Source organism: Lucilia sericata, unplaced genomic scaffold (assembly GCF_015586225.1).
Source record: "Lucilia sericata isolate MDLA Ls3-8-SP2 unplaced genomic scaffold, ASM1558622v1 Contig000005F_arrow, whole genome shotgun sequence".
Taxonomy (NCBI): Eukaryota; Metazoa; Arthropoda; class Insecta; order Diptera; family Calliphoridae; genus Lucilia; species Lucilia sericata.
Window position 1 is genome coordinate 512,108 of NW_023994046.1, and position 26,534 is coordinate 538,641.

The 26,534-nt window shown below is 29.5% G+C and overlaps 1 protein-coding gene across 5 annotated transcripts in view; it reads right to left on the reverse strand.

The window, feature by feature from the left end:
• LOC119600553 (disintegrin and metalloproteinase domain-containing protein 10) overlaps positions 1-26,534 on the reverse strand; it is a 162,376-nt gene that overhangs the window by 63,677 nt on the left and 72,165 nt on the right. For all 5 annotated transcript variants that reach the window (XM_037950861.1, XM_037950841.1, XM_037950852.1 and 2 more), the window contains one exon: positions 4,967-5,150. In XM_037950861.1, the coding sequence (XP_037806789.1) occupies positions 4,967-5,150 (184 nt within the window). The remainder of the gene's footprint in view (positions 1-4,966; positions 5,151-26,534) is intronic.

Genomic DNA, 26,534 nt, shown 5'->3' on the forward strand with positions numbered 1-26,534 from the left:
ATAGACTAGACTATAGACTAGACTATAGACTAGACTATACTAGACTAGACTATATAGACTAGACTATAGACTAGACTATAGACTAGACTATAGACTAGACTATAGACTAGACTATAGACTAGGACTATAGATAGACTATAGACTAGACTATAGACTAGACTATAGACTAGACTATTAGACTAGACTATAGACTAGACTATAGACTAGACTATAGACTAGACTATAGACTAGACTATAGACTAGACTATAGACTAGACTATAGACTAGACTATAGACTAGACTATAGACTATAGACTAGACTATAGACTAGACTATAGACTAGACTATAGACTAGACTATAGACTAGACTATAGACTAGACTATAGACTAGACTATAGACTAGACTATAGACTAGACTATAGACTAGACTATAGACTAGACTATAGACTAGACTATAGACTAGACTATAGACTAGACTATAGACTAGACTATAGACTAGACTATAGACTAGACTATAGACTAGACTATAGACTAGACTAGACTAGACTAGACTATAGACTAGACTATAGACTAGACTATAGACTAGACTATAGACTAGACTATAGACTAGACTATAGACTAGACTATAGACTAGACTATAGACTAGACTATAGACTAGACTATAGACTAGACTATAGACTAGACTATAGACTAGACTATAGACTAGACTATAGACTAGACTATAGACTAGACTATAGACTAGACAATAGACTAGATCGTAGACGAAATTTGCGGTAGAATTTTGAAATAATGAAGTTTAGACTAGAATTATTTTTTCATAAATATTCACAAAAATGTTGTTCTGCTTAATAAAATGTATTCCTGTACTTTTGAGATATAAGCACTTTGCTTGTAAAGTAACAAATTGCACGTAAAATATTTCATGTCAATTACACACAAAATTTACAAATTGAACACATAAGGAATTTGTGTTAGAGTACTCTGTAAAAAGTCACAAAGTGTGAGTACAAAACTTTAGAATTTAAATTTAAAATAATTTGAATTAAAATATTTACTTACTACTTATTTTGCTGCTAACTTAATAATATTATTTATCACATTAAATATTTAATAAATTCACTAAAATACTTTGCTACTTTGAAAGGTCACAAGAGTGTTTAATGTCGAGTGTGTGTTTTCAAACAAGTTTTTTGTTTTTGCTGTTAATGTTGTTTTTTTAACAATGAAATATGTCAATAATGGCAACCGGAAATGTGCTAATGTTTTCTACATGAAATAGTATTTCCTGACGAATTAAGAATTTCCGGTTTATTAATGGCAAAAAGGGATAGCGAAAACATAGCTTTAAATATAAGTGAAAGGGATGAGTATAATTTATTTGGCTACAACTTTAGAAAGTTATTTTGTGATAATAAGGAAAATGGTTTAAAATTTTATGAATTTAACGAAAAATACACAAATGCTCAAATTAAAGAAAATTAATTCTAAATGATATGTATTATTGTAAATAGAATAAACACACATTTATAACATTTACAAATAAATGTTTTTTTTTGATTTCATAAAGCATAAATAATTCAAATTGTCTTATAATTAAAATCCCTTAAGTCTATAAATCATTCAAGTATACTTTACAAAACCGATACCGATACTCAAACTTATGCACTCTGGCCAGTTTTTTCCCTCAAATATACACACAACAACTACATATATACATACATATTTAATAATTTCCTTTTTGAAATGAAAGTTTTCTATTATTGTTTTTTTTTTCGAAAACAGAAACAAAGAATTAATAAAACAATAAATGCAAAAGCACAATATTACTTACAGCTGTTGCCACTCCCTTAAAAGGTTGTTCAACTTTTGGACAACAACAACAGCAGAAACTATACATACAAATACACAATATGTATCAACAATTCTAAAGAAAAGAAAACAATTTCAGAAAAAATAGGTCTAAAAACTTTCCCTACCAAAGTACGCAAAAAAAATTTATAGAGAAAACTCCAGTTGGATAGTTATACTCCCCCTCAATATATTGGAAGACCTCAACCACAATGGGCAGCAGCAGTGAATGATTTGCTTAACTTTTTTCTCCTTCCTTTTGAAGTACGATTGGTTGTATTTTATTTTTTTGTACTTTATTTTTACAATTGCCATTTTCCCTTATAATTCATAATTCATTTATATTTTTCTGCATACGAGTTTTATAAGTGGTTATATGTAGTTATACGATGGTTGATTGTCAAGTGTATAGCAGTGTTGGTTATTCAAATCTGTGTTTAATGGACCCAAAACACTCAAGCGGATAAAAATTAGACTCTAAAAAATCACAAGAATATCGAAAAATTTATATAAACATGGAAGATGTACCATTTTTGTTTCCAAAAATATTATTTTCAACAGAAAATCGTTTATATAACAAAATCTTTTGGAATAAATTATATAAATAACTCAATCTTCTATTAAAAAAAGTTGTGTGATATAATTTTCTATAGAAAATATTAATACGAAAATTAAAAAAAAAAACAGTTTTATTACAAAAAGTAAAAAAACAGTTTTCAGGGTATAATATAGCGACCCTCCTAAATTATAAAGTCCTTATAGAGTAGAACGCATTTTGTATGTTTTTGTAACTGTATATGTTTGTGCATATTTATGTGGAAAAATAACGCCTTTTTACTACTAGTTCAGGCTGTAATACATATACAATACATACAATAACGGAAATATTGCGGATTTGTATTGATTTCCGGTAGACAGCTTTAGTTTTGTTATCGTTGTATGCCAGTCCCGCTGCAGGAGTCTTTACACGAACACTAAGTGTTTATGAGTGAAAATGTGTCTGTCTGTATGTGTGAATTTGGATTAATATTCAATACTTGTATTTATGGCATTCATACACATGTGTATATTGTATTTTGATTTTTTTAAGGATAAAAATTCAGACATTTAAAAATTCTATATTTTGTTTTTCTCTCATTCATTCTCTATTTTTGTTGTATTTCTGTTGGTTGTTGCAGTTTGCTTTTTGTAATTTTTTTATTTCCTGCTCCCAATCGTGTAGAAATACTTTATAATGCTTTAAGGCATGAAATACAGTAAAAACACACATTCACAATCACACTCACACATTACAAATACTATTTATAGTGGGTATATAAAAGTGTGTGTGCAAGTTTGAGTACCGGATGTTGTTCATGTTGCACATGCTGTAGAAAATTCATTTAGATCAAACCAATTTAAACCATCACCAACAAACAACCAGTGTAACCGAACAACGTTCGCACTAAACGCAATATGCTGTAAAATTTACAAAAAAAAAAAATTATTAAAGAATCAATAACGGCAACAACAGAGGCAACCAAATCAACAATGGCAGAGCAGTAGCAACATTTGTTAAGCAATTGGCTGGTAATGTAACTGTTTATTGAAAATGTTGCTCATACATGTAAACACTTGCATATGGTATAGTATGATGGGGAGTGTGGGAGTATGTATATGTAGTATATATTGATTTGATTTTGCAAAACCTCACCACTGCGAAAAATGGCTACATTTTGTAGAAAATTAAAAAAAAATTGCTAAAAATACCTTGAACTTAAATTGTTAAATTTCGTATAGCATTTTTATTTCATATTTTTTGAAATTTAATTTTCACATCAAAGTCATGTTTTATGCATTTGATATTTTGTGTTTATTTGTATAAAATTGTTTTTTTTGTTTTCATTAATTTTTACTCTTTCATTTGATGTTTTTGTTCTTCAACTTAAAATCGGAAATAATTATTATATTTCGGAAGTTATTTTACAACAGCCACAACAACATACAATTTGTCCTTGTGGATTTGTTGTTTAATTTTTGGTTTTAATGGCGTTTATTTTTTATTTAATGTCAATTCAAGTCTCTTACTCGCCTTTCAACTTTTGACATTTTAACTGATGCTATATTTTGTGTGTTTATGTGTGTGCTTGTATGTTTTTCCCGTTTTCTCTCTCGAATTCATTTCAAATTATTCAAGCGTAAATTTTTGCCATCATGATGATGCTGGTAATGATGTTGTTGACGATATTTAAATTGAGTTTTATATTTTAGAAAATTATTCATACTTGAATATGGGTGTTTAAATTACTTCTTTTTGTAGAATACACCAGTATCCTCCTAAATAACTATGCGTTTGTGCAGTTGTTTGTAACATCCGGAATCACCTTCTCAGGCGTTTTCCGTCCTAATTGCCTAATTCTGTCTATAGTCTAGTCTATAGTCTAGTCTATAGTCTAGTCTATAGTCTATAGTCTAGTCTATAGTTTAGTCTATAGTCTAGTCTAGTCTAGTCTATAGTCTAGTCTATAGTCTATAGTCTAGTCTATAGTCTAGTCTATAGTCTAGTCTATAGTCTAGTCTATAGTCTAGTCTATAGTCTAGTCTATAGTCTAGTCTATAGTCTAGTCTATAGTCTAGTCTATAGTCTAGTCTATAGTCTAGTCTATAGTCTAGTCTATAGTCTAGTCTATAGTCTAGTCTATAGTCTAGTCTATAGTCTAGTCTATAGTCTAGTCTATAGTCTAGTCTATAGTCTAGTCTATAGTCTAGTCTATAGTCTAGTCTATAGTCTAGTCTATAGTCTAGTCTATAGTCTAGTCTATAGTCTAGTCTATAGTCTAGTCTATAGTCTAGTCTATAGTCTAGTCTATAGTCTAGTCTATAGTCTAGTCTATAGTCTAGTCTATAGTCTAGTCTATAGTCTAGTCTATAGTCTAGTCTATAGTCTAGTCTATAGTCTAGTCTATAGTCTAGTCTATAGTCTAGTCTATAGTCTAGTCTATAGTCTAGTCTATAGTCTATAGTCTAGTCTAGTCTAGTCTATAGTCTAGTCTATAGTCTAGTCTATAGTTTTTTTCTGTAGCCCTTGTCAAATTGTTGATAAAAATCGTAGAATTTTAACAAACTCCTTTAAAGCTGTATCTTTTTAATATACACTCACCTGTCATGAGCAGAAAAATTCAGTCTTATGGTATGCGCTGGTCCATATTCACCAGCATTTAAGTCTCTTTTTCGACGATGTCGCTTCTGTTCAATGTGTTTTTCATGGGCTTCATGTAAATGTGTACGATCGAAATTTGCTGCCTCCCAATGTTTTATAAATGGGGTTAATTTTTGTGTATGACCTGAAAAGATAAAAGTGAAAATAAAAACCAATAAATATATAAATTCAAGCAAGCAATTGAAAATTCAAATTCCAATTGTATGCAGTTACAAATGGCAACTGCATTAAAAACTAATAAAAATGATTGAAAAACTTAAAACAAAATATGATAAGACAAAATGCATTTCGATTTTCTTTAGGTTTTGTTCGTTTGCGTTTATTTAAGTTAGACAAATTATAATTTTTGTTTGGTTAAACCGTAACATGGATACACGTTATACAATTTACATAAAATCAAATATATTTACATACAAAACAGACACTAATGCACTTTGTTGAACACAAACCAAACTACTAAGCAATAATATTTTAGTTACTTACTATATTGGTTGTAAATTTCAAACACAGCAGAGGTGTAAAAGAATATAATAACCTAATACCTTTTAAGTATCAGCAAATCTATAACGATGATCCTTTCACTTCGTCAGATATGTATTTCGATAAAGATTTAATTCCTTTGAGCCTCTGTATAGTCGTATCTACTTGTATTATGCATGTTAACTTCTATTATTGTTATTATTGTTTGTAGTTAGTAAGTATGACTTTTTGTAAAATACCGCAATGACCACAACTTGAGACATTCATTTATTTAGTTGTTCAACGACCAGAAGCAGCAAAGGCGCTGAGAGCAGAAAGCAAAACTGTTACATTGTGGCCCAAACAAACTCGGGCATAAGGCAAGAGTCACGAGTGAAATAGTTACACCAGTGTGTTTGGGTGTGTAATGTAACTATTATGTGGTATTGTTGTGGTACTTGCACACAATTTGTTCACGATTGTTATTGCAGCAATGATTACACTCATTTTTATATAGTACATATATACACATACAGAGATAATGCAAAATATGTTGCTAAACATTTTGCTGCGTCACGTTACACAGCAAGCAGCAATAACAGTGGCAGCTAGCATGTTTCTGTAACTGTCGCTTCAATGATTACCAACTTCGTTTAATGTTTCTAAAATACAAGCCCTTTAAAACATGAAGTTGAAAATAACAATACATGCTGCAAGTGACCAAGTACTGCGTCTGACTGTCCCTGCGCCTAGTGGGGTTACTAATAAAACATAGAAGACTTTGGTGACCGACATTTTCTGTTCTAAGCATACAAATGTAGAGAAAAAAACTAAAAAAACATAAAACACAAACCAGGCAATTGTTCTCTTTTTTTTTTTTTGCATTTTCAAATGGTGATTATAAGTAGTCGTTTATACACTGAGAAAATGTCAATTCATATGAGCCCGTGCCTATGTATGTTTTTATGTTTGGGTTCTGTTTGAATTTGCACTTGACTTCACTTGTGCATGAGATTTGAAATGCACTTGACCGAGCACAAATAAAGAGCCAAAGCATGTTTAATAATGGCATTATTATCATCATCCTCATTGTCATTATCATCATGTTCATCTTGATAACAAGCTTTATAATAATGATGATAATGAAGTTACAATTATTGAAGGTGAGCAATAGATAAAAGTTATTATAGTTGTTAGTCAGTATATAACTGTATTTTATCATTTAAAGTTCAGTGATTGGAAAATGTTTGCTAAATTGTCATTTATTGATGTTCACATATTTGTTTTATATGATCAAGGTACATATGTATAACTACAGATATAGTAAGTATGTATTGGCATGCATTGACATTCATTTCCGTTATATTCATTAACAAATATTTAAAAGCTTAAATTGGCTTAAATCTATGAAAGTTTATTTAGTTTACCCTACTTTTATAAGGACATTTCTTTCTAGAATCGAGTGCCTTGCAAAAGTTTGAAATAAATTTTAAATTATTTCTTAAAATATTATAAAAATATTTATTCCAAAAAAAACTCTTCTTTATACCTTAATTTGTTTATTTCTACATTTAAATAAATTATTTTTTTTTTTTTTGTTTGGAACCCTTGAAACACAAACATGATTTTTGCTGAATACATACAATTCAATTCTGTATCTAATCGGATAAAGTACTTAATCATATTACATGTAATTGTAGATGACACTTTTACTCATGTTCTATTTTCCCTTTTGGATTAAATAGAAAACATAAAACACAGCAACAAATACAAAAAAGAAAATAATTTATAATTTTCGTGACAATTGCCACAGGTGGTTCACATTTGTCAAAGACAAACAAATTTGTTCAAAAAAAAACATACATATCTTACGTTTTACTTTATTTTTCTTTTGCTATTTTTTAATTTATATGTAGACATATCAGTTCATGCTTGCTGTATCATTGTTCATACCTCTTTTTGTACATATGTATGTATAAGTACGTATATTTTTTTGCGTTGTTTATAAAATAAAATGTCGTTGACATTTTTCATTGAATTTTCTTATTTGACAAGATGATACGTAAGTATTCATATAAACATACGCATTTTAAATAAATTTATCATCGCATACATCATCACCATCGCCATCACCAACGTCACCGTCACCATTATCATCGTCATCTACTTGAACATGAACATGGGTGGCAAACAAAACCGAACTAAACCAAACCAACCGTGGAATCAACCCAACAACGTCAGTCACATAAAAAAAGAACATGCGACTAGATAACTCGCAAAAAGATAAACGAACAAATGAACGACATCAACATGCTACAAGAAGTAACAAAGCGTAACTTTGCAACATGTTTTCATTTTTTAGCAAACACTCTAAACAATAGCACCTACAACAACAAAACTTAAATAAAATTTTATAATTAATTAAATTCTGCCTAAAATACATTAAGTCTACATTAAATTAAACATTTATGAAAAATAAATACAATTTTAATCGAAAGTAATTAAAATTAAGCAAAATGAATTTTCAGAAATACTGCCAAGAACAACAACAGAGCTAAAATACATACATTTTAAATACATACATTAATTTTGTAAAATTTTTATAAAATCAAAGCTAAAAAGCAAATAATTTAAAAGTTATTTTTCACTCGTACACACTTTATTTTTATTTGTTAATGGAAATGGATACAAAATTAAAAACACATCAAATAAAATCAATGTACAATTTAACAAATTAAAAACTAGCAAAATTGTACAACATGTTTAATTTACTCTCTAATAGCCACCGCGACATTAACATTTATAATTTTCATACTTAATATTGACACACATGTAAATACACGAAAAATACCTACATATGTATATGTATGTATGTACTTATGTATAAATGTGTAAAATTACACATTACAATTTTACATACTAAATATTAACAGTTTGAGTGGGCTTATATAAATTTGTATTTACCAACCAAAAATAAAAAAAAAAAAAAAACAAGTTAGAATGTATAGTCGCCCATGGCCGACCATATGATACCATACACCAGTTTGTATAATTCCGAAAAATTTTAAAAATTTGTTGACAAAAAAGTGATTTTCTGGAAATGGTGGAAAGGGGAAATATGGGCATATACTTATAAAATTTGAGTAATTTACATTAAAGTTATTTATACATAATTTCATCGTCAATTGAAGTCATTTTCTGAAGGGGACTTTGTATGGGGCTAGAGTCAAATGAGAACCTGATCATTACGAAAATCGGCAGTATCATTTAGACTTATGTGTTGTTTCTAGATAACGTGTGAGTAGTTTGAGTTAAAATTTTACTTGTATTTTGTTTTTGTTACAATAACAAAATACAAGTAAAATTTGTGCTCAAACTACTCGCTCGTTATCTAGAAACAACACATTAGTTAAAACGTAGTTTTGCTGAAATTTGTAGAAATACTAATACATTTATCTTAGTTATGAGCTCAAGTGCCCTATTTGGGAGGTACGGTTGTACATGGGCTAGGTGAAATAATAAAACTATTTTAACCATTTCCAATAACCTTCTAAACGACATTTGTGCAACATTTCCTCAAATTATCTTAAAACTTGCAACCTGTAGTTTGATTACAAGGATTAAATGGACGGATAGAGGGATGGACAAGTATGTCTGAGTGCTTAACTGAACACCTGCCTTGACGGTCTTATTTCATGATGGTCTTTTTCATCCTCTGAACTTGATAAGGGTCTACAACGCGTCTCCGAGTGACTTCGATGAAGAACACTCAGGTGGCTACTTTTGTGCATGGTTTTGCGGTCCAAGTACAAGCACTTTGCTGGAGTACTCGAGATGCCAAGAACTTCCCTGAAATAAAAGGTGTACGGGTAAAGGAGACTTTCTCGATCTTTCACCAACTTACATCAGTTCAATTCTCAGATCATAAAGAATGATCTACGGAATGACAGACAACTACCGAATGTCAACCTGAATATTTCCCAACCTATATTGGCGCTTTACCACGCCAATAGTAAGAGAGATGTCAACCTGAACATTTCCCAACCTATATTGGCGCCCTACTACGCGAATAGTAAGAGAGCATAAGTTGACATCAGTTGAGTTGGCAACAGCACCGGGTATAGCATTTGGATATATCAGCCCTTAAACCAACATTTTCTCCCTGCGATTTTAGGTATTAAACCACAGCTACTTAGTGGATCCCGAAGAAACCTCAATTAACTGACCAGCCAGGACAAAGTCCTGTGGGCAACTGGCCAGCCGTAGTACAAGATTATCTGACGCTCTGGTTCGACTCCATGACAAATCTTTCCATAGAAAGGCCGAGGATACATTTGATCATCACCAGTTTATAGTCCCGTAGACCAGAGGTATTGGTAGCAACTTTATACCCCGGGATTGCAATACACCAAGATGGGATATATCATCAAGGAAACATGACGCGGGGAGGAAAACATCTCTTTACCAATTCAATAAGTAATTTTGAGCCGATTGGTAGAGTGTAGAGCCAATTTGTCTATGCGATACAAACATCAGCACAAACCCAATAAACCCTCCCATCACTAAAGTGGTGAATGGTATAATAAAAAAAAAACTAAATGAACGTGTAAATTTATTTAACACATCATATGGTTGGAAAGTAAATGTTGCAGAGTTTCTTAAATATGTATAAGGAACAATGTTCTACAGCTCAATGCAATACTCTAATCAAACATTAATGGAATAATAATTATGAACTATATTTTTATGGTGTAGTGGTAAATTTATAAAAAAACACATTTTGGGAATGACTGTTTCATAAACTTGTTTATATTAAAAAGTGTCAATGTCAATTTAGCTGCTGCTCGATGATTATTTATGAAAATTCTTGTTTTATCATATTTAACTACTGACGGTGCCGGGGAAGGTACGGAATTACTATATTAAACAACTCCAAAAAATGTTATTTTTTGTATGAGTTCTTTGCAAGAAAAGACAAATATTTTAAGGTATGGTTTTTAGAAAAAATTCAACTTTAATTGAGAATATCAGCAATATTAGCATAAGTATCACCTTAATGTTGATGAGTCAAAATTATTCCATAATTTCTTTATTTTAACGAACAAATCTTAAACCTTTATAACTGTTAAAAAATCAAATAAGAATTTATATTTTATTGATTGATTAATGCTTTTTGCTTCATTCAAACCCATAAAATATCATTGTTATATGCGTATATATGTATGTTTGTGTGCAATTTTTTTCTGTAAAAATTTTATAGTGATACAATAATAATACATGTTTAAATGAAAGAATAATGACTACTTTATTATTTCGCACCAATTCGACAGAGTGATGGCTTCATTAATTTCATACGTTTAACGTTCAGTTTGTTTTGTGCGAAGCAAACGATTGATGGTTTCGCTACAATTTTAATTTCAGCTACAAACGGTAAAAATTATTGTTAATGATGCTGACGATGTTGCTGTTGTTAATGATTTTCTTCATGTTGTCGATGCCAAATACAGAAGCCCATGTTGACGACGATGTTAATGTTGATGGTTGCTGTTGCAGTTACTTTTTGTGTGTTATCGTACACTGACAAACAAGCAACATTCATTTAGTAGAATGTGTTGTGTATTTTTATGATGATAATGATGACGATGATAAGAAAGATATTTTTGCTGCTTTTGCTGGTTGCCACAACATTACCAGATAGATATAAAACAAGTAAGAAAGTATAGTCGGGCGTATGATACCCTACACCAGTTATGAATATTAAATGTAATTTATTTTTCATAATAAAGCATTTATCTTCTATTACCTTGTTCCGATACATTTAAGCAATTTATGGATGAAAAACTAATTTTCTGAAAAAGGCTTTATATGGGGGCTAGGGGCAAATATGGACCAAGCCTAATAAAATTTTGTGAATATATTTATATTTACATAATATTTTATTGTGCTTAATTTCATCGCTATATTTGTGTTTATAAGTTAATTTTGGACATTCAAGTAATTTTCTGAAGGGGACTTTGTATGGGAGCTAGGGTCAAATGAGGCCCGATCTCTATGAAATTTGGCAAGGTCATCAAGGCTTGTATAAAACTTAGTTGTGCAGGTATATTTAACATAATTATGAGCTCAGAAGCCCTTTTCGGGGGGTTCCGTTGTATGGGGGCTAGGTGAAATTATGGACCGATTTTAACAATTTAGGCATCGTCCTTGGGCCGAATAAGGATTGCGACCTGTACCTTGTGCACAAGATTTACATGGACAGCCAGACGGATGGACGGACAGACGGACATAGCTTAATCGACTCAGAAAACGATTCTAAGCCGATTGGTATACTTTAAGGTATAGGACGAATATTTTTGTATGTTACAAACATCAGCACAAACCCAATATACCCTCCCCACTAAAGTGGTGTAGGGTATAAATACTAGTAACAATATCTCTCTGTCTGTGTAGTAATATTTGCACAGGATTTTAAGAGTGTGTTTGTGCTGATGATTAAAAAAAGTAAAATAACGCTGTCATACCAAATACATGCTCAAGTTTTGTAAATATTCATTTAATGTCGAAGTTGATGCTGCTGTTGTTGTTGTTGTGAATAATTTTTTACGATTAATTGCTGGCAGTCAATTAAATCAATTAATTATGTGCACGAAAACAGCTTAATATACACATTAACACACATACCTATAGATGTATATGCGTACGTGTGTAATGCAGAAAAATAAATATAAAATGAAAATAAAAATAAATGAATAAAAATTTAAACAACAAAAAGGAATTACGAGATGAATATAAATCCCATTTAATTTTTCCCAATCACATTTTAACATTAACAACAGCACACTGATATGCAATTACTTTTTTAACACAAAAATATACATATGTGCATTAGGGTGTCCCGTGTACCACATTTTTCTAGGAATACCTCTCAAGCGATGAGTATCTCATCAGATCCCTACCAAAAAAATTTAGAGGTATTCCTACATAAGATTCTTAAATAGGCAGTTTCACGGGACACATATGTGCATTAGTGTAATGACATTTTGCAATTATTCAATTTTTTTATTTTTTTTTTATTTTGCAAATATCAAAAATACCATAGCAAGACCTTGTAGGGCCTTACAGATGTTAAAGAATATGATATTAGGACACTAGGACTTAAGACACTTTACATACATATATAAACGTATCGCTCATTTACTACAAGACTGGTATAACTCTAAATTCGGGATTTTCGAACTGTGTATTACGAAATATGGGCCAAATTAGAAACATATTAATCTAAACTTTATTTATCCGGGTTTCTGTTTAAAATTCGATAATTAGTTTTAAAACTATTTTAAAAATAGTAAAATGTCATAAAACGTATGAAATCGTTTTTCTCGAAACGTCTTTTTTGGTTTATGTAGTAATTACTATTCAATGAGCGATATGCAGTTTAGTTTCATACTTCTAAAACATATTTGTTTAAACATGCTGTTCAACATAAAAACTATTTGTTATAAAAACTATCAGTTGCATAAGATTTTTCAAAAACAGTTTTAATAAACATAATGCAATTCAAAAACTTAACTAAGAAGAAATACATATTTCATTATCGATTTAAATTGAGCAATAAATTTAGTTAAATTATATAACGAAAATATACATTTATCGCCCTGCATCCACTACTAAATACTTACAACTGCATAATGATCATGATGACTGTATAACAACGCACAGTGGTATAGGAAAAAAAAAGAGGGAAATAATTCGGTAACTTCTAAACGGTTAATCCGATTTTAATGAAATTTGGTATGCACAAAAAGGAGGTGTTGTCGAGTTTAGGTTTTGAATTTGGACCTTATAGGCCAACCAGGGGCCCGGCGGGGGGTCCTCAAATTAGGACACCTCGGCTATGTTAAATTTTTAAAACGATCTTATTTCTTCATTTGAGTTCCGATTTAAAAAAAATTTCGTATATAGAATCTTCTCATCGAAGATGTCGTCGAAGATGTCGTCGTAGCAGTAAATTATCTCTTATAGTTTAGGAGATATTCGCATTTGAAAATTAAAATTTTAAAATTTTTACCGTCCTTACTTTAGTTTTTTGATAATAGCGGGTCCAAATATTCCCGATTTTCGCCATTTCTTTTTTTATTCGCTTAACAACAAGTTTATATATCAAGCAGTGAAAGAATTATGTAAAAATCATGACTGAGTCCAAAGTTATAGGCATTTTAATTTAAAAAATTAAAAAAAGGCGATTTTTTGCCATTTTTTTGGGAAAAAAGTATCTTTTTCTTTTTAAGTTATCTAAAAAGTTTCTAAGAAGATGTATATAGAATTTATACTTTTTGAAAAGCTGACTTTACATTAAATACGATAAATGAAACAAAACCTAAAAATTTTTGATACCGAGGGGACCAGATCCATCCAAAAAAACCCTATTTTTTATATAAAATTCAATTTTGAGCAAAAATTCTCAAATCGCATAGTCGATATCAAATTATAGTGACCTGTTTTATATGACCCAATATGTTCTTAATCATTTTGTAACGGGTTTCGATAACCCCGCCCCTGGTATGGATATAATAGGCAAAAAACCAAAAAATCCCATTTTTGGGATTTTTTAAAACTTTTTTGGGAATTCCGGGATTTCTAATAAGAAAATTCGAAATTTTTATTTAATTTTGGATTTTGAGTAAAAAAATCTACCTAACTGTAAAATTTCATCAAAAAATATTCATAAATAAAATTTTTATTGCAATTTGAAAAATTTGTATCTTCGCAAAAACTGAATAAAAAACATTTTTTAATTTTTTTTAAAAAAGTATTCCGCGAATTTTTTAATTTTCAAAAATTATATACAGTTTTGAAAAATAGACAAAATTACCTTTCCATTGATATATAACATGCCTACCTAATGTTTTTTAAGTGACAAATTAATTAGGGAAAACTCAACATCTTTTAGAGAATTTACCTAGTACTATTATTTTCATCCATACATTTGTTAGGCATGTTTTACTACCTAAATTTTATATAAAAATAGTCTTTATTTATTTTTTTTTTTTATAAATTAATATAATTTTGTAAAATAATCGGTATCACAGTAGTCCATATCTAAAAGATAAAGTAAATCTTTAAATTCATGAATATTTTCAAATGCTAACGTTTTGTAGCAAATCCAACGTTTCCTTATAGTAGATAAAACAGGATCAGAAGATAGAATCAGATTATTAAAAATATCTTCATTTTGAGACTGCCTAGAACACTTCCTTGAGCTAAACTGATGAATATGCTTAAAGTCTCTATTCCTCGATTCTTGGGGTTCTTCTGTAAGCTCTCCTAAAGGCAGAATATTATGTTCTATGATGACCTTTCCATGACATAATATCTTGTGAACTGTAGGTGTCATTTCTTTCCAGGGATATAATTCCAAAAGTAATTTAGAAACTTTTGTAGAATACTCTCCAAATTTTGTTGCGTTCACTTTATGCTTGCTATTTATCGCCATTAGAATAATATTGACCTTTTGCAGTAAATCCATACTAATTCCGGTTATTTCGGAAGTAGTTTCAAAATGTTTAAAAAAACGTCTAGCGGTATTACCATCGTTTGTGCTTCCATATCCTGTGAGTGGTTTATCAATATTTAATCCCATCCGCTTTTTAAATTCCTCTTGAATTCTTCGTTTCTCACTGGCTCTCATTTCCATTAACTCCTTATTGTTATTTGCACTTTTGTTTGCATTTTCCGGTATGCTTCTGTACTTTAAATCATATGCTAAATGTAGAAAATGTTCCAGAAATCGTATGCGAGCATGTAGGGGGGATATTCCAAATTGTAATGTTTCCTCATTTATTGATCTTTGCTTGGAAATATTCGAAAATTCTGATTTTTTATCACCACATATGTAGCAGTACCAAGTAGATGATGTTCCTGTAATGGCATTTCCAACTTTCCCATCAATCATTGTAAGTTTTAAATCATAGGACATGTTAAACGAATAATTTTCTATTTCGATTGTTATAGGTTCCAAGTTTTTAATTTCTGCTTCAATACGATTTATCAAATCTTGCGTTGTTGTTTTGGATTCCTTTATATACTCAAAGCTTATTGGCCTACAAAAAGCTTTGGATCCTGGAGTCGAATTCTTCCAAATATCATCGAAAATGGTTGATGGAGAATCGCTGTCAGCATACTTTCGAATTCTTAATGGAACTAGCGATGCCATAAATACACTTTTATACTCGGAAGATGATTCACTTGTGTTGATTTGTTTATATTCCGAGAGTGCTGATAATCCATCACATCCCCACTTACAAATGAGTTGAAGATCACAAGAATTTATTTTTTTTAGTTGGTCTGAAGAAAAGTCAGAAGCAATCCTTAAAGCAGTATTTTCGAGTAGAGCGCCGAGTCCAATAACAGCCTTCCGATCAGTTATTTCAATAGGAGGTGGTATAATGCTTTTCTTCTTTTCATTTATTTTGTCATATGATGGTAAAACATCCACTCCTTTTTCAGATAGCGCCTTTCTTAACGTTATGTAGTTATCACGACTTAATCCCAGCTGCAACATAAGCGCAATAGCTTCTTCCTCAGTGAACGTTGTATCAGATGATGGTGTGGGTATACTCTTTACAATTCTTTTCAGTCGTCTTGGTGATGCGGTTGGAAGAATATTTGCAATTTTTATGGCATCCAAAGGCTGTTTTTCTTTTCTTAACATTGCTTTAAAAGTGTCCGAAACTTCTTCGTTAGATAAGGTTTCTAGTGAAGTTGATAACCTTTTCCTCTTAGATTTTGAGCTCAAATCCTCATACTGCTTACAGGGAGCACCAACAGTTGATACGCAAATAGCAACTTCTACACATTCATCCAGCCAATCAGAAAATTTCGATCGAAATTTAGCAATGGAATACCGAACACTCTTCAGTTTTATATCAACTGATTTTATAAAATTTTCAATTTTACATATATCAGTTTTATCCACTTTATTTTTATGTGCAGTTTCAATATATTTCAATAAGAAGTTCACTTTATCTTGAAAAGGAGCTGAAGAGTGTTCAAATAAAATGGAGCACAAATCATTTTTTTTTAGTACGATCGCCATCTTTAGAAAATTACAAATAATTACAAACAGATATAAACCTGTCTTATATATTAATTACAGGTACTTAAATTAAATTATTTTTTAAAGGGTTATGATATTCTACCTAATATGTCTAACGTATCCTTATGTAATGAATTTTTCCTCAATAGGTCACTTTAATAAGCTACCTATTAAAGTGACCTATAGGGGTAAAAATCATTACAGTTTAAAAAATAATACCTGAAAATTTTTTAATATATGTAACAAATTTAAGAGTTAACGTTATGGATGAAAATAATAGTGCTAGGTAAATTTTCTAAAAGATGTTGAGTTTTCCCTAATTAATTTGTCACTTAAAAAACATTAGGTAGGCATGTTATATATCAATGGAAAGGTAATTTTGTCTATTTTTCAAAACTGTATATAATTTTTGAAAATTAAAAAATTCGCGGAATACTTTTTTTAAAAAAATTAAAAAATGTTTTTTATTCAGTTTTTGCGAAGATACAAATTTTTCAAATTGCAATAAAAATTTTATTTATGAATATTTTTTGATGAAATTTTACAGTTAGGTAGATTTTTTTACTCAAAATCTAAAATTAAATAAAAAGTTCGAATTTTCTTATTAGAAATCCCGGAATTCCCAAAAAAGTTTTAAAAAATCCCAAAAATGGGATTTTTTGGTTTTTTGCCTATTATATCCATACCAGGGGCGGGGTTATCGAAACCCGTTACAAAATGATTAAGAACATATTGGGTCATATAAAACAGGTCACTATAATTTGATATCGACTATGCGATTTGAGAATTTATGCTCAAAATTGAATTTTCTATAAAAAAATAGGGTTTTTTGGATGGACCTGGTCCCCTCGGTATCAAAAATTTTTAGGTTTTGTTTCATTTATCGTATTTTATGTAAAGTCAGCTTTTCAAAAAGTATAAATTCTATATACATCTTCTTAGAAACTTTTTAGATAACTTAAAAAGAAAAAGATACTTTTTTCCCAAAAAAATGGCAAAAAATCGCCTTTTTTTAATTTTTTAAATTAAAATGCCTATAACTTTGGACTCAGTCATGATTTTTACATAATTCTTTCACTGCTTGATATATAAACTTGTTGTTAAGCGAATAAAAAAAGAAATGGCGAAAATCGGGAATATTTGGACCCGCTATTATCAAAAAACTAAAGTAAGAACGGTAAAAATTTTAAAATTTTAATTTTCAAATGCGAATATCTCCTAAACTATAAGAGATAATTTACTGCTATGACGACATTTTTTATAGTGCTCGATGAGGAGATTCTATATACGAAATTTTTTTTAAATCGGAACTCAAATGAAGAAATAGGATCGTTTTAAAAATTTAACATAGCCGAGGTGTCCTAATTTGAGGACCCCCCGCCGGGCCCCTGGTTGGCCTATAAGGTCCAAATTCAAAACCTAAACTCGACAACACCTCCTCTTTGTGCATACCAAATTTCATTAAAATCGGATTAACCGTTTAGAAGTTACCGAATTATTTCCCTCTTTTTTTTTTCCTATACCACTGTGCAACGTTAGATTTGGTTTTCTTGTTAAATGACATCACAACAATACACACAATGTGATGCATCATTTTTAGTCACTTGCAGTTCAGTGGATTGTTTTTATGTCTGCTACTATTGTGGCTTCTATACATGCCAAAACGAATACACACATTCATTCATACATAAGTACATATACACAATCTAGCAGAGCTTCCATCCCTACATGGCAGTTACTCATCACAGTTTTAAGTTAGATGAGAAACAAAAGATATTCGCAAAAGGCAAATAACCAACTGTATTTTTTTACTTGTTAAAACCAAACCGAGAAAATGAATGAACGTTAAACTTGCAGAGAACATCATTATTATCGTTATTATCAACACAACTTTGTTGCATGACCCCATTCTTGTGTTTGTTGTGTTTTTGCTCAACTCTATTTTTCAAGCTAAAATATATGACAAAATCTTTTATACAAACATACTTAAATGTCAATATACGAGGGTTAATTCTATTGCATTAAGTTTAAAAGTATCCATTTTTATCGATTTCCTACATTTACAAATAACAGTGTAAGTATGTACATATTTATATGGGGGATTTCATGTCAATTTTACCAAATTTTGAAACCGATATTTTTCGAACGGTCGTTTAGCCACAATTTATCGACAAGATGGTTCAAGAACTATCTGAGTTACAGTGGGTCAAAAGCATGTGTTTCTTCTTATCTATGTAGCTTATTACCTATTGTCCGTAGCAAATTTTTTTCCAAAAGAAAGCTGCTGACATATAACATATAGCTTCTTATATTTTGTTGTGTTTAGTAATTTAAAATTTCAACTAATCCTTGTTTTATTGCAAATCTATGCGTAAAATCAACCAACTCTCTGCATGATTTTCTCAAAACGAGTCAAACACAGTTTGAAAAATTTATTTTGAATGAAAATGAGGCTGCTTTTAATTACATTCAAATGAACGCAATAATTAAATTGGCAAATTATAAATTACGTATTCATAAAGTAACTCTGACTACAAATACAAATTATGGTTCTGACACACGCCAAATTCTAATGCAAAATTCAACATTAAGAAAATGCAATTAATTACAACAGTGTCAGGCAAACTGGCCGCAAGTTAGTGCCTCCAAAAACCAGTCAGTGTAAGGGGTAATTGGAATGAATTTAAATATTTAATTCCAAAGTTGCGTGTCCATCGATTTTTATCAAAGAGAAAATAAAACAAAAATCAAATGCGTACAAAATGCGTGTAAAACAAAAAAACATTGATTTTTTTTTTTCTTTTAAGTTGTTGGTAATTCTGAGAAAAAACTATGTATTAAACAAAATGCACTGATTAAATGAAAATTTTTAGTTAAAATTACTACTAAACCGTTTTACTAACATAGTTTTTAGAGGATTTCTGTTTTTTATTTAATAGTTTTTTTTTTGTTAAATTTACTAAATTGCAACCGATTAAAAATACTTTTAAAACAATTCATGTTGTTAACAACGTTATTGAACAGCAAAAAGAACCAATACATGCTAAATACACCTACCTACTGACACTTAAAACTCTAATACTAATGACCTGGTTTTCTTTTCGAAATGGCCGTGAGATGCATTTCTGTTTTTGCTTCTGTTCTTTTTTTTTAATTCTGTTTTTTTTTTTTTTTAATTCTAGTTGCTTATTTGGTTGTTGTTAAATCATTGAACGAAAAATTATACAAAAAAAAAACTTAAATGAAATAAAAATTGAAAACAAACAATTACATTTTAAAAGCAATTGCGAAATTCTATCTAAAATTTTAAAACAATAAAATCAAAAGTTTTAATTGAAAATCAAAAAGAGAAAAATTGTTAATATAAACTAAAATTTATATAAAGCTAATTATTTATAAATTTAAAGCTCTGGCTCAAATGAATGGAAAATTTGTTTAAAAAATATACAACATACATACAAACTTATGTTGGTATTAATGTATTTATGTTAAGATGAAAAAACAAAAACAACAAATGAAAAAACTGAATTCACTCATTATAATAATTACGGATTTAATGGTGTATAAAATATTTTCTTTATAAATACAAAACAGAAAAAAGTTTTTTTATATATTAAAAAAAAGAGCCTAACAACCTAAGTTTTTAATTAATGTTGTTATTAAATAATAATTTGTTATTTAACAAACTGTAAAGCATAATATTTAATACAATTATTTTTATAGAATTCAAAGAAAAACTTTGAAAAATTTGACAATCATGCATGCGTATTAGAAAAATTGTCATATAGTCCCTTTTTTCTTGAACACACATGTTCTTTTCGCTGCCGAAATGGTTTTTTTAACAAGTCAATGAACTGTTTAATAAAAGCCAACAACAAAATTATTAAATATTTATATTAGTTCATCTTATTTCGCTTTTTGCATAATTTATGTTTTTAAAATGTTTTTTTTTTTTTTCTACTAAAAACATCTTTGTGTTTTTATGAAATTTTAAATAAGCATCACGATTGATGATGCTTGAGTTTTTCATTTTCTTTTCATCTTTAAAATCTCTCAACTACATATACATATGCATATACAATTACATAGGCTTAGCATATGAGTAAAAATGTAACCCAGTTGACCAAGTCGTAGCAGAGGAAAACAACTTGGCAAGATGTTGTTTTTCCACATCTTTGGTCCTGCTCTAATCATTGAAAATATTTACATAAGTATATATTGAAGGCTTGGCCAATTGGGTTTTAGGAAACCATTAAATACGTTCAAATTATATTGCTGACTTATTCAACGTTAATAATATCTCAAAGTATTAGAACAAGGAGATGTAAAACAAAATATGTATATAAATGTGTACATTAATACATACAAACATATACAATAACAATAATAATACATGTATATCTACAGCAACCTACATTAGGAAATTTAACAATGAAAAAAATTTAGACTTATTTTACTAAATTTAAATTTGTATGTGAAAATACCTTTAATTGGTGTTTCAAATAATTTTTTAACAACAAACTACTATGATTTGCTACAATTTGTTTAAATCAAGTGCTCAGCTGGCTAACAAAACTTTAAGCAAATAAATAGAAAAAGAGAAACACAAAAATATACAAATACTTGTATGCCCCTTCACACGTACCCACAAATAAACGAATTCTACAACTATTCATATTAAGAAGGATGTACCACCGAAACCCAAAAGTTTAAATAAAATATAATAAAAAGGAAAAACTATGTGTTTATAGTAGGGTGAGCCAAAACAAAACTTACTGAAATTCCCAACCAAAATAAAAGTTTTATTTAATATAAGAGCATTTTTCCCATTTTCTGCCTTGCTTCAATATTTAGTTTGATCAGTGGAGAAAAGGGCTATTTTTTGTGATTTTTCATATTTCTTACAAATAATATACATTCTTATATGTGTGTTTTAATGCATTAATTTAAACTAATTTCATTAAAGAATTCTATATAAAAGTTTGTAAAAGCGAATATTGAGACAAGGTTTTTTATGGGGCCAACATTATGTATTTTGTTGTTATCATGACTGTTTCAGCTTCAACTATATTGCTGTTGTGGCTGCTGCTTCTACTTTTGTTTGTTATTATTGTAGTATTTGCAATAATATCCAAATGATATGAGCAATACATACATACATATGTATGTACAATGTACATGCACCCACAAACTCATATAGTGTTAAACATAAAATCGACAGCTATGGCACAATATTACTATTCAATATACATTATCACATTCAGATATTTAACACTGGTTCAGATGTACGGTATATACATATACATATGTATGTTTATACGGTAATCTGTAGTGGCCCAGCAGTTCGGTCGGACAGTACCGAACTACCTATTTAATACACCACTTAGGGCTGCCCCTAGCCACCGACTATCTAGGTGACTAGCTATTTTAACATGTGCTTGTCCTACGAGGAAGTCAATCGTCAATAGATTATGAAGAGACAGACAAAAAGCGTATGTTTGTTTTTTAAGTGTCCCCTCTCTCGCTTACAAAGGGGACACTAAAGTGACGATTATCACCCTCGTTTACAAAAAGTACATCCGCGACGAATAACGAATTAGAGTCAACCAGGTGGTTAGACGTGAGTGGAAATCACTGTATTTTTCGGATGCATTGACTCTTTGACGAACTGCAGGGGGTCACACTTAAATTAATGTGTGTGTATGTTGGTTGTAACCCAATAACCGAAGACGTAGCTTTTTGAGGACAACTTTGAAAACAATTCCTTCCACTCACCGTATATTGAAGGCTTCAGGTTATTAGAACGCTTTTGATAGATGTATGTTGTTCATCAAAGATTGCTTTATATGAATTGTTATACAAAGGATCATATCAAGACTCTGGTGTTATTTCTATATAATCTGTATGGGAGCGAGGGCGGAGACAGCCGTAATTAAATTAAAAAATTTAAATTAAAAAAAACATAAACGAAAAGATTCATACTATATATTGACTCATTAGTGATGACATGTTAAAATAGGGTAGTAGGCTGGCTAGGAGTAATCCTAAGTGGTGGGTTAAATAGCTAGTTGGAGACTGTCCCTCCGAACTGCTGGGTAGTGTTCATAAGCATAAATAACACATGTGTATTGTATTTGGTAGCAAATAAATGTGTGTTAGTGTATTTGTATTCATTGAATCCTACACAGTTAAGTATATTTGCACTAAAGCTTTTACAGGATATTTATACACATAAACAAACACACACACATACATTAATATCTCATCATTCAATATTCGCACACAAAATACAAATACAAAAACACATATGACTCTTAGCATTTAAACAAAAAAGCAAATATAATAGAATAGAATAATATATGGCGGGCTAGATGTACGCGCATATTTCACTCTATGTCTATAACGATATTTACCACAGTATATGTAAGTATGACCTCTCTACATATGTGTGTGTGTATTGGTATTGTCTTGATCCTATTTCTAGTCTCTGATGTGGAATTTTTATATATTTTCTATAATGTATGGTTTTTAATTTATATATTTTTCGTTGTGTTTTTCGGCTACCATTTCGGAATTGAAAATATTTTTCCGTGCTATTTTTATACAAAAAATTTAATATGAAAGAAAGAAAAAACTAATCGAAACTATCATGAATTTTATAGTTAAAATCAAGTTATACATGTATAATACAACTTTAAGAACAGTGATCCCTCGGAGCACCTAAGAATACATATGCATGTATAATAATTTTCAAAAAAGTAAAGGTCATTCCAAATATAGCTCGAGTTACAAGTAATAAAATAAGAGTTAATAACTTCAAAATATTGGCTGTAGATATTATACATAATAAACATTGTAGGTTTTTAGAAATTTATGTTTGTTTTTTTTTTTCTTTTTTGTTACTTTGAAAATTTTATATTAAAAACAAAGTTAAGACTTTCTGTTTCATTGAAAATATAAAAAGTTTGTTTTATTGTCTTTTACACTTTTGTTTAATTTTTATTTGAAGGGGGTGCTGTGAGTGTCTAGGTTAAACAGTTTGAAGGGTGTGCTGTGAGTGTATAGGTTAAACAGTTTCAATGTCTTTTTCTTTAATGCTTCTGACACGTAAAATCCATTTTCATTTTGCAGTCTAGAATTTTTGAGACAATGTATATGAATGAGCTTTAATATGTATGTATGTGTTTGTTTATAAAATAATAATAAAATAAACTGAAAACAAACTGAAACAACAATAATAGAAAAAACATGAATAATATGGCTAATGTCAAATCTAATAAATTTATTGATAAAAAGAAAAGACTTTTAAAATAATTTATATCTTTTTTTTAGGGGATTGCATACTTTCATATTTTGGAAATGAAGAAAATAATTTATTTTTTAGGAATAATAATAATTTTGGCTAATAGCTTTTTTTTTTAATACAGACTTCATAAATACGTACATAAGTAGACGTATATATATATATATTTAAAACCGAATTTGTATCTATATTTTTTGCAACTCATTGAAATATAAACCAGATAAAGTTATTAAGTTTCATGTCTGTCCGTCTGTAATGTTTTTCAAAAAATATTACATAAGTTAAACCGGTGAAAAGTTTTTAAACAACATAGTTACATACATATAATATCGATGGTCTTTGGCCCCTAGAGGCGATGAGCAGCAATTGCTGCTCTAGGTTGAACTATCTAATTTCTATCCTAAGTTTATAAATTCCTTGTCAATTAATATTAAGCTGTCAAAGAGATAATGAAAATTAATTACTTTTAAGTTTTTTGTCAATCAAATGTGTTCAAACTGATTTTTTAACTTTCTACAAAGTAATATTTTCAAGTTGCCGCAATAAAAGTACCATCACTATTCAAAATGATAATTAATAATATGTACTTCAACATTTTCAAAATTAAATAACACAATTAATCAAAAAAATAAAACAAACAGATTAAATAATCACCTAACAAATAAACAACCGGAAATTATTGCAAAATTTTTTGGTTTAAAAAAAAAAAAAAACGCTTCTTCCCAAATAAATTAAAAAGCAAACAAACAAATAATAGAAAAATTATTATCTAAACAGATCATGAATGTAACAATACAACTCACACACAACACAACTCATACTTTCTACACACATCCATATAAACATTCGTAATACATAAAAACTTCGTTGTAGTATATAAATTACAAACAAATAAATGTTTTATTGGTACTTCAGTTACATTTGAAATACATGGGAGTCGATGGTAAATCGAAAAGAAACCCTACTGGGAACATAAATTGATTTTAAACAAGCGCAGCAATTCGATTTATGTATATGTTACATTGTTAGTTTAAATGTCTGTTCATCTCATACTCGTGGTAACTTCATTATCATTCTGGTCAGCAGCAGCAACAACAGCAGCAGCATTCTGCCATTTATGCCACAACTATTTACTAACAGCCGGGCCAAGCAAGTTGCAAATTGTAGACAATAGAGAGAAATGAAATAAAATAAAATACAGAATATGTACTGACTTTTAGCCATCATTAATCACTTGGTTAATCGCTAGACTGACCTTAAACGTTGAAATAATACAAAAATACGAAAATACCAAAAGCACTCTGTAAAATTATTATAAATACAAAAACTTTTTTTTTGTTCAGACTCTTATAAAAATGAAAATGTGTTTGTGTTTCTACAAATATTATAATTTCAAAAGGTAAAAAATATAAAATATTTATTATATTTATAATTCAACAAAAAAGACAAGCCGAAGTATAACGACCCAGACCTAGACCTGTTTGAAAACAATTATCAGCTTCAGCAATCTCGTCATCATCAGCAGCAGCGGTGGCTAAACAATTAAAAACGTCAACGTCATTAACTTTATTAAAACTTTAACATCTACTACAACTAAACTTTAAATGTTAGCAAAAATTTAAAAAAAAAATAATTTGTTAAAAATCTAATTACATACGTTATTAAAATGACTTTCCATGACTAATTACAACCAAATAATAACTTTATGGTATATGTAGTTTTAACCTCTGTGTAAAAACTTATATTAATATTTATTTTATTGAAAATTTGTTAATATTTTCGGAGAAAATAATGAAATTTAATAGTAAAATGTTACAAATATTTGTATGCAATACCTGTTACTTAAATAACATTTGAATAGTTATTAAACTGTATTCCAATAAGGATTAAATTGTCTCGTTAACATCAGAGTTTGCATGTATGTCTGTATGTCTGTCATACATGTAAATACCATTATTTCGACTACATTTTGACTCTCACTTATCTATTACACACATACATACATATATGTGTATATACATGCATACGAATTTACGCTCTCATCACAATAAAACATTCACAATACAATAAAACAGTTCAGTACGGAAATTCCATTTCCTATTAGCCCTGCTAGCAATTTTCAACATTTTCCATTTCCGTTTTTATTTATTATTATTTTCTTCTTTTTTTACATACAAATAACCTCTGGCATTTTAATACAGTTTACCTCATGTCTCTTTCTCCCCCGCCCTTAAATTGCCCTTTTTCTTACACTCTCTCTTTCAGTTTGTGCTCTTCATTCTTTATATATGTACATACATATGTATGTATGTATCTTATACATAGCTTTAAAAAGCTTGTGAATAATTTAAGCAATTTTTCTGAAAAAAATACACTAAATATCTGTACCACCACAAAAGGGAAAAAGTAATATTTATTAACGACTTCAACTGCAAATATTCTTCTTTATCCTTCGTCTCTGCTTTACGATTTCGTTTGTTTCATTTTAACGACATTTTCCACTTCATTTTTGACAGTTGGAAAGATTTTGGTTTTGATAAAAGTTTTTCTTTCCCCCCATAAATTTATAATTGATTTTTATTTCGAAATTTTGCGGTTCGTATATTTGTTTGTCGGTTGTTTCACAAAAACAAAAATCACTTAAAATAATT